Raw genomic sequence first — 10169 nt, forward strand, 5'->3', positions numbered from 1 at the left:
CTCTTTCCACGGGCACGCACATGCCGTCACGCGCAACGTTCTACTATGGTCAGTGACATTTATGAGGGGCAAGATAATACGTCTTCGTCCATCCTCGCGATTACACGTTACCATCCCGAGCGGTAGACAGTTTCATACCTAGTCCGAAGTACCGTGGGCGTACGTGGCTTGTCTGAGGATTTTGTAACGCCAAGCTGGGTTCGCTCGCGTACAGACGAGTACACGCAACGCAACGGCGAGTTGCCTAGAAAAAGAGGAAGTGCTTGGTGTGGTCGTAGGGGCCGGAGTATTAGTTTCCCTTTGCGGGAAACGCGAGGTCGAGGGAATAAACCGGGAGGAGGACGAACTGCCGGGTGGGGCCGTCGCCGCCGTCGACTCGTTTCAGGTTCAGGCCAGCGGCCAAGAGGCGAGCTCGGGAACGGTGCTTATGTTAGCTGGTGTGGGATTGGGATTGGCAACCGGCTTTCTAGCCCGTGCGGCCAGTCTAGCCGCGCGTCCAGCGAAGGCTTACGCGCGTCGCTGTTCCCTGCCTTCTCCGACTATTCTTCGGCGATATCTACGCCGGTATCGCCGCAGGCCGGGTACCCTCTCTTCGCTGCGTGCGATGCCGTACCCTCTTGGAGAGCGTTGCGCACATACCTCCGCACGTATTCACGTATACATACGCGTATTACCGTACACGTGAGCGTGTGGTATTTTTTCCGTAGCCTACGCGCCGTAACCGCACGCGTGTGCGTGTGAGAATCGAAGTGCAGCAACCTCCAAGTGGGATCGCGAGAGTAAGAGAAAGATGGGAGAAGAGGGAGAGAGGGAGAGAGAGAGAGAGAGAGAAAAGAGGAAAGAAACGGTGCCTCCGCCAGCACGCCTCCTGGACGGAGGGTCCAGTTTCCTAGGTCGTCCGCTCGCGCGTTCAGTTACTGGTTCTACCGGAATCCTCCTAGAAAGATGCGTCGCGATCGTTGCAACAACGTCGGAGGAATCAGGATCGCTCGTTCGAGCGCCTAGGCAGACTTTTGCGTCTTTCGCGCGGAGGAAGCTGATGCGCCCGGCCGCAGAAAGTTGCCCCTCGACGATGCAAATGTTCCAGGACGTTGCCTCGCAGCTCGCGTTCGCCACGACGGCGGAGTGGCGTCTTGGAAGCTACGCTCGGAAGAGGATTCGATTCCAGAATGTAGATTACTTCGCGCGCGCGCGCACACAGCGAAGGAAGTAGATTTGAAAGAAGTACGCGCGCGCCCGGTTGAGAGACTGGCCGCGTCATCAGAAAACAAATATAATATCTCGTGTATCCGTGTATCGTCTCGTCTCGAGACATTCTTATTTTGCATTTCTAAACGTGCCCAATTCTCGATCTAGATATTAATTATGAATAGAGGCCCTACAATAGAGTGTTGTTTGGCCACGAGAGAGGTTTTTATCAAAATTCTGTAAGAGAGAAAAGTACATGTACTATACACTGTCTCTTTGTGTATATGTATATGTGTATATACTGTGTCTTACTTTAACTTGTACTTGGCTCACTCTGTAACCTTAGTTAACCCTTCGTCGGCAATGGGAAATTTTCAATCTTCGTTCGCAATTTGACTCTTCGAACTTAAGTGCAGACTTTTACAGCCGATATTCATCGTCCACGCTTATTTAAGATAGTCTTAAGTAATGTCTTAAAATGTTAAACAATTCCGTGGTTGGCTTATGACGCCTCAAGATTATACTTTAGACGTAAATATGAGAAGCAACTATAAATATCGGCTTATATTATTCCGAATAATTGTAAAATCTGGAAAAATTCTTACGTGCTTGTGAAAGCTTTAACAAGTTTTTACTATCGTACAGGAGTTAAATTGTATTTTACTTATTTTTCATATAGATTTAAATTTACTTACCTGTATTCACAATTAAAAAATTCGACTACGGTTTTTAAGATCCAACATTAGCGGTATAGGGCTAAGATTAATTATAGAGCGAGACAATCTCAAAGTTAGAGGAGATGGCATATATTCAATGAAATTATGTATATAACTTTCTCTCTCATAGAATTTGATAAAATCGTTCGTAATTGGACTTTGTCACAGGGTCTCTAATAATGATAGGAATAACGTTTCGGCTATCGTAAAGAGGATCTTTAAAGTATAATTGAAATTTCCTTTTTAATACATATTTTATATTTTATATTTATCGGAGTATACATATATATATATAGCGGGTTATGCATATTTATGAGAAAAGTAATTTGAGTAGCGTGTAGAAAATTAAGTTGCGAAGTTGCCGGATGGCTTTGTACAGACATCTCCGTCGTTGACGTGTGATTGTACGAAATGGCAGCCGCAAACCTGTCCCTTTTTTTTTCAATCGGAAGACCAAGGAGAAGTCCCAGGTGGAAGAGGTCCGCAAGGCTCGTTGGCCTCTTTACGATCCCCCTGCGGCACTCCCTGTCGACAATCCATACACTTCTTCGTACGTGAAGTCTCTCTCGGCGGCCACGACTCGTCTACCTGTCCCCATCGACATCCTCTCCTCGTGAAAGCACCTTTACCGTACGTTCTCTCCTGAGATCGTGACGGTAGAAGACCGCACCGCCTTTTAACACCTTGCACACGCTATCGGGGCTTATTACGGCTTTTGAGAACGGATCGCCGTTATTATTGTAGAGAAGAAACACGATCTATACAACGCAGCCGGCCGAATGACGGTCCAAGTCTTTCACTGTCGTCGACACACAAGTGATATACCAAGTTTCATTCTGTCCTCTGTATAGAAAGGTTCCAACACAATTTTGTCCGTCTCGCAGATTTGCCAATGCGTTGATTTCGTGTCAATTTTAATATCCCTAAGGCTTTTTCGCAAGGATTTTAGCAGGGCAAAATTCATTCTGATTATAACTGTAATCTATTTAGTAACTGAATACATATCATATACGAGTACAAGTAACCGATCAGAAAAAGTTCGGTGTCAAGGTTACAAACTCTTTAATTATATTCTTCAGATATATATAATACATATTGCACTTGTATCACAACTGATTGTGAGACTGTGATTCAAAGAGTGAAGTATGTCGAGCAAGGTTACTTAATGAAGAAAGTCGACACTTAACTGTCAACATTTGAGTATTTATCCGAAATTTCTCGCCGACTTTATTATGTAATAATTATTTATCACGTGTCCAATCTGTAATATATCGTTAAACAGCGAAAAACCGCTGAAAAAAAGCCCAGCGACGGTTGAGACCGTTATCGAATTCACGATTGAATTCACATACCGAAATTCAACAGTTGATATCGACAATAACATGCATGCGGGTAGCACAAGGCTAGGGAGTCGTTTAGGAAATGCTACCCTCCGTTGATCGATCATCCCTAATCAGTATCGTCACGCGAGCCGAACGTACACCGCATTTATCCTTATTATATTCACGGGAGAAATATACCACCCACATGCTCATCTCTCTCTCTCTCTCTCTCTCTCTCTCTCTCTCTCTCTCTCTCTCGCGCGCGCGCGCTACTAGTCACGTATCTAGTCAGCCGCATACGACCGACTCCTAACCTGGCCACGGCGTGGGAAGGGAAAAAATATTCCCTTCTTTTGCTCCAACTGCAACGTTCTCTATTCATAAATCGAAACAGCGCGAAGTGGCGATCTAATCATCGCGGTACAGCGAGCGTTCAACGGGAACATTATTATTTTCCTGGTATCGCCGATGGAAGTTTCCCCTTTTACTAGATAATTACCGATCGCGAATGCAAAGTGTTTCTATCACCAAATTTGCGTTATTAATTAGTAGTAATTATTAAAAATACCATTGTTCATATTACGATCATTATTGATGCTAATAATACTAATAATATCCATTTCAAATGACATTTAAATAACAATAATTAATTATTATCATTACCGTTATTAAAACGTTAATTATACCTATACCAATTTCCGCGTCGATTGATGAGAGTCGCAAAAATCTCGACTCCGCACTTCCGCGTCCCGGGAGTGTCCTGAACCGTTAGAAAATGTTTACTTTCGCAGATTCCCGAAACGGCTCGTCAGAACTGGTGGATATGCCAACGGGAACCGTTCCAAATCTAAGCGCTGTCGCGGGCGCTGTAGGTGGCGAAGACATGGCTTCCTTGTGGGCATCCTACGCTATGGGCTTCAAGAAAACGCCGCCACCAGCATCGGCGGCAACGCCCTCGCGGTCGGATCGCGATCGAGAGTCCAGTCCGCCTGGTGGCGAGGGGACGGGAAGCGCCCACGATGAAACCAGCAGTAGTGGCAATAAGGAAGACGAGGACGATGATGATATAGACGCGGACGAGGGACTGGATCCAAGACACCACGATCCAGAACGTCTCAAGGCATTCAACGTAAGCATACGCGGCGTACTCCAATCGCGTGGTACTTCATATCAATTTGTTGTTTGAAAAATGTTAAAGATATATCTAGGGAATATATATATCTTGAATTGGAGCTTTAGAAAGTAATTAGCTCTCCCCCGTTGCAACGTGCGTAATTTTTTTTACTTTTTGTCAGCAACCTGGATCTCCTGGAACTTTCCTGCAGATTTTTATATTGTTCCGAATTGTATAGAAATCTGAAAGAAATTCTTCATACTGACGAAAGCTTTAACGAGTTTTCTACTATTACAGAAATCGGGTTGCGTTTTACTTATTTTTTTACAAATTTCAATATATCTGTCAGAATTCACAATCGAAAAATCGACTGTGCCCTTAAAAGTCTCACTCGTTACCGGCGGAATTTTAGCGATAATTATTACTCTCATTATCCTGCACTCGATGAATTAAAATGCGTACGGATAATCGAATTACGGTTCACACAATGGCGGTCAACTGGTTGCTTTATGCAGCTATCGTTGCAAGAAAAGCGTCGTTCGCGCCTTGGATGGGAAAAGGGAGAAGAAAACGAAGCTCGGGCCGTCAGCATATTTTGGCGGCGCGTCGGACCTTTCCGAAAAACCCTAATTATCGTAAAGTTTTACGAACAGCTTTGCGGCAGAGAGCCGACTCGCCGGGGAACAGAGCATGCCGGCGTTCTCTCGAAGTTTTTCCCCCTCATGTCCCGTTTCTCGTATATCTCTTTTTTTTTTTTTGCCCGTTTTCCCCGCGCGTGAAAGCCAAGCGGTTGTAGTTTCGCGGCGGTCGCCGCTGTTACGCTAGCTCCTTAATTAATTACAATTAGTTTAATAGAGTCCCGGTGTTGTACCCCCCACCCCACCACAAAATTCTTAATTCTTCGAGCGGTTAGCGAGACTCGCGTATACCAGCTTCCGTTTAATTCACTTCACTAACACGGCCATCGTGTTGTGTCTCGCGGCAGATGTTCGTGAGACTTTTCGTCGACGAGAACCTGGATCGCATCGTGCCGATCTCGAAGCAGCCGAAGGAGAAGATACAAGCGATCATCGATAGCTGCACGAGACAGTTTCCCGAGTTTGCTGAAAGGGCCAGGAAAAGGATCCGTACGTACCTGAAGAGCTGCCGGAGAAACAAGCGTGGCAGGGAGGGCCCTTGGGATGCCGTAAGTTTTTTTTACTATCGCGTTTATATAGTTGGTCGTAAGACGGCACAACCCAATTAGCTTCCAAGTTTTCTCAAGCTCTGACGTACCTTTAAATTCAAAGTAATTTTAAAATCGCGGATTTTTCGAGATTATTGGATGGATTGTGGGATTTGCTGTTTCATCACTGAGAAAAATGTCTGGTTGAAAGTGGAAACGTACCGGAAGATGATTCTGATTATATCAACTAGAATTCCAGTTGCCTCAACTAGAATTCTAGTAGGTTTAATGAAAAAATTCTGACTCGTAATTTTCAACCAGAATTCCAATTTAGCTAACCAGAAAGCCAACCAGACATTTTTCTCACGCTAAGAAAAAAGTTTTTCTTTGAAAAAAAAAATGGGCGAATAAAAATTTTCTAGTTAAATTTATTGGAATTCTAGTTGAGAGATAACCAAAAATTCTATTTAACTCAATCGAACATTTTTCTCAGTGATCGATTGAAGTTGGAAGACGGAAACTCGAGTTGTCCGCTCATGGCGTGAATTGAGTTCGGCATGCGGCGAAGACGGTCGCGGATGTGACGTGTGCATTTCTTTTCAGGCTAGACCCACGCCTGCACACTTGACCTCCGTGCAGGCCGAGCAGATTTTGGCAACGGCTTGCGAGAACGAGAGCGACAACGCGAAACGTATGAGACTCGGGATGGAGCCGGTTTCGCAGCCCATGCCAACTCTTCCGGCCGCAACGGTGAGTAATAATCACGTGCGAAGGGGAGGAAGGACACACTTATCGCGAGCGACAAAGTTCCTCTCTGGCAAATAGACATTTCGACATCATCAGCTTGGCTTAGTAATTACGTGTCGCAACTCACGCTCGCGTCTCTGCCACGACACGACAGGGGATACCGAAATGTATTGTCGATCGATTTAAAACTCTCTTTTGTTATCGTCCCCGATGAAGATCGCACACGTGTTTTCTTCACGGACATTTCTTTTTTAAATATCGCGCGTGACTGAGCGTTAAATGCTACACGTGCACAACCTTCGGGCGCTCTCGTTGACGACCGGATTCATTAATCAAGCGATTTTTAGATGACAACTCGCGGATGTTTGCGCGATGCGCTTATGAATCATAAACTGAAATATGCAAAGCGATAACTTACCGCAATAAATATAAATCTGTGTGAGAGTGGAATTATAAGAGGAGATTAATTACTTGCTGCGGTATCGAAATCCAAATAAAATTCAAGGTCACGTAAGTGTATTTTCTACGAAAAAAAAAAAAACCAGCAGATAATACAGAGGATTCGTATTACCAAATACTAATATAAGATACGATCAAATACTACATAAATAAACGAATTGGTAAAAGTTTCAAGTCATAAAAAGCCTAGCATTATCTTCATTGTTTGTTCCTAGTGCCACTGTTTTATTCACGAACATGTGGCGGCGATGTGTATCATGCAGCAAACGCGTGTACGAATAACGTATGAACTTTAGTAATTTTCTGGTATTTCGATCGACCGTTATCTTCGTATGAGGGACTACGTTTGTAATTGTACTTTTAATGCACTTACACATATCACTTTATGCATTTGAATTTTATTCCTTTACGCTCTCATTATACTGGAATGAATGTTTTAACCGCATCTGTGTTTAACTTGTCATTTATTTAATATTATTCACTATTCAGTTTTGATAATGGATATGTATGAAAAAATTAAATAATTGGAAAATAATTGAATGAGCAGAAATTATAGGAATAAGGCGACGAATATATCGCGGGGAAAGAGATCGCGCGATCTTAATGAAAGATCTTAAATCGTAAAGATAGAAGAGAAAAAAAAAATGAAAAGGAAAAGAGGATCAGCGTTCGGAGGTGCGGGATTTGAAATAATGGGAACGAACGCGTTCTAGCCACGCTACGTAGTATTATCGTGCGTGAAAATTCGAGCTCCTGTGTGTAACGCCAACGGCAGCGAGATATACGTGGACGGAGAAGCTAGGATTGTGATATAGGTACCGGCCGAGAGAGGCCAGTGATAACCCGTGGGTCGCGCACCTCTCCCACTCTCTGATGCAACTCACGCATACGGAACGCGCGCACCACGGAGGCCCGCCGGCGGCGTAAGCAGCCTTCGACCTCGTGAAAAACGCCTCGCGCGTGTGCGCGATGGGAGACACTGAAAATATTCTTGGAAGCAGCAGCGGCGCGAAGGAGGTGGCGCGGGAGTGGAAAGGAAAAGGAGAGAAAAAAAAAAAGAGAGAAAGAAAAGAAAAAAAAGGCCGCGGACTTTTATGCGTCGCGATACTGACGCGCGCTTTCACGCACCGAGGCGAACACGCCGACGTCGCGCGATTAGTCTCGCGTATCCGTAAATTTCACGGTACGTTACATCAGCGAGAGGCGGACAGTCGCCGGCTGTCCGAAAGTGCCGCCGCCGAAAGAGTCACGGTCGAGAGAGTTTCGGTCCGTCGGTGTAAGAATCGGATTGATTCTTCATTGAAAATTCATTCAGAAAAATCGTCTCTAAATCTCACCTCGCGCATCATCGACACTCGTAGAAAACGATACTCGTGTTGACGTCACGCGCTCGTCTAATCTCAAGGTTCAAATAATGATTTCGATGATTCGGCGAATGTTCGTCGCCTAATAGCCTGCGCATCGGGTTCGTTGACCTTAACGATGATAGCGAAAAGCGAAAAGGCGGGTGAAACGGTGTATCGATCGCTTTGGCGTTTCGCGCGACAAAAACGCGTGGTGGAGACGGTAGCCGGAGCCATCCAATTCCGCGCTGCTTGGCGATCACCTAATCCTCACCTTCCCCCCCCCCCTCCCCCCGCTCCCCTTTTCCTCCCTCTTCTCCCAGCTGGTTCCGTCACTGGGTTCCGCAGTTGGCGAACACTCCGTCGCGCGCTCTCCATCGTGTTCCCTCCCTCTACCTCTGCCACATGTCTCGCGAGCAAACGAGAAAACTGAAACGTTCGCGGTCCTCCCTTCCCCCCTCCCGCCCCCGCCCCGGTCGCCGATCTCCTCAGACTTATCTACTTTGAAAATCCCTGCGCGAGAAGGAGACGGAGAAACAGAGTGAGAGAGACCCGATAACCTCTCCGGCGACCTAAACCTAACCCATTAAGGAGAAGACCTCTCACATACGTACGCTGGAGTCCGTGCGCATCGGACGGCTATCTGCTCTCCGTGACCACCTATATAATTGACGTCAACGCACACTGCTTGCCTTTCATAAAAACACCTCCCTACATCCGTTCTACGCCGCTCGAAGATTTCATTCCTGCTCTCATCGTGCCCTCTTGCCGCGCTCCACGCGATCTCTCGGTTCTTCTTCATTCTCCTCTTCTTCCTCTCCTCTTTCTCCTCCTCCTCCTCCTCCTCCTCCTCCTCCTTACTACTACTATTACTCTTCGCCAACCCTCTGTACGCGTCGATCTCCTCTTTCGCCGGGCAAGTCATCCGTTTCTGTGGTGGAAACACAGGCACATCTCATCACCACCTCTCGACGCTCTCTCTCGTCCCGTGGCCCTCCTCTTCTTCTCTTTCTTTTCCGATGCCTGGCTTCTCCCTCCTCGTCTTCCTCTCTTTCCACGAATTAATTTCCTCCCGTGAGCTTACTCACGCCTCGTCGTTTCGTCCCGGCGCGCATCCGGACGTTTTCTCTTCTTGTTCCTGACGTTCCTCCCTCGTGTCAATCCGCTTTTTCCTCATCTTCGTCGTGTTTCGCTTCAATCCTCCTCCTCCTCCTCCTCCTCCTCCTCCGTTTCCCTCGCCGCCGATCTGGAACGGCGTCCTCGCTTCTCCGAGCCTCGCTCGAATAAACGCGGACGCGTTATTGTTATCGTATCGATACGTCGCTGAGTAGGCAGGGTGGGGCGCGAACGCAAAAGTGGAAGAAGATTGAGAGAAGCAGAAGAGGAAATCGAAGTGAAGAAACTCCCGGCGCGCTTTGTTCCGCTCGGTTGCTCATAGCGGTGAATACGATCGTGCTCGATGATCGGGATCGCGTTGATAACGAGATCGCGGATGGACGATATAATAGAGGCCGGGACGATCTACGCGGCTGATGATCGATAATTCGTAAGGTGATCGATAGTGTCCGTGCTGTTTACTGATTAGTTAAACGTGTTTGCGAAAGATTGGTTACTCCTGGTCGTGTCAGCCATGAGGAAAAAGAATCTACCGGTAGTTCACAAGCTGGTGCGCGATCACGATCAAATTCAACAGGTACAATTATAGCAGTCTTGCCGCGCTGTTATTTATGTATGCCATCGTGTTCTTCAATATCTTCACGCAATTGTAAGAATAAGAACATCAAATTAACAGTTGTTTGGCTAATATTTTATGGGGGTAACTTGAGAATTTGGAAATCCTCCCAGTCTCGAGACACGCAGACTAAAAATATCGTAACGTCAATGTTATAATTTCGCACTCAACAATATAAATGTAATATGTCACATGACGTTACATAATAGTTACATCGATGAGCGCGAAATTGTAATATTGGTGTTATATTACTTTTAATTCCCTGTCGAAAGTAAAAATCGGAGCGTAAAAGAAGAATGTAACAGAAGCGTAAACGAAACTTTTAGAAAACAAAAATAATGAATTGTAAAAAAGGTGTTTATGCTTCTTTTATAGTTCAATTT

At 45.8% G+C, this 10169-nt stretch overlaps 1 protein-coding gene across 2 annotated transcripts in view; it reads left to right on the forward strand.

Annotated features, from left to right (window-relative positions):
• Positions 1-10169, forward strand: part of LOC108750340 (nucleolar protein 4-like) — an 81427-nt gene that overhangs the window by 66413 nt on the left and 4845 nt on the right. For both annotated transcript variants that reach the window (XM_018489730.1, XM_018489729.1), the window contains exons 4-6: positions 4018-4355; positions 5326-5526; positions 6109-6255. In XM_018489730.1, the coding sequence (XP_018345232.1) occupies positions 4018-4355; positions 5326-5526; positions 6109-6255 (686 nt within the window). The remainder of the gene's footprint in view (positions 1-4017; positions 4356-5325; positions 5527-6108; positions 6256-10169) is intronic.

The sequence above is a fragment of the Trachymyrmex septentrionalis genome, unplaced genomic scaffold (assembly GCF_001594115.1).
Source record: "Trachymyrmex septentrionalis isolate Tsep2-gDNA-1 unplaced genomic scaffold, Tsep1.0 scaffold36, whole genome shotgun sequence".
Lineage (NCBI taxonomy): Eukaryota > Metazoa > Arthropoda > Insecta > Hymenoptera > Formicidae > Trachymyrmex > Trachymyrmex septentrionalis.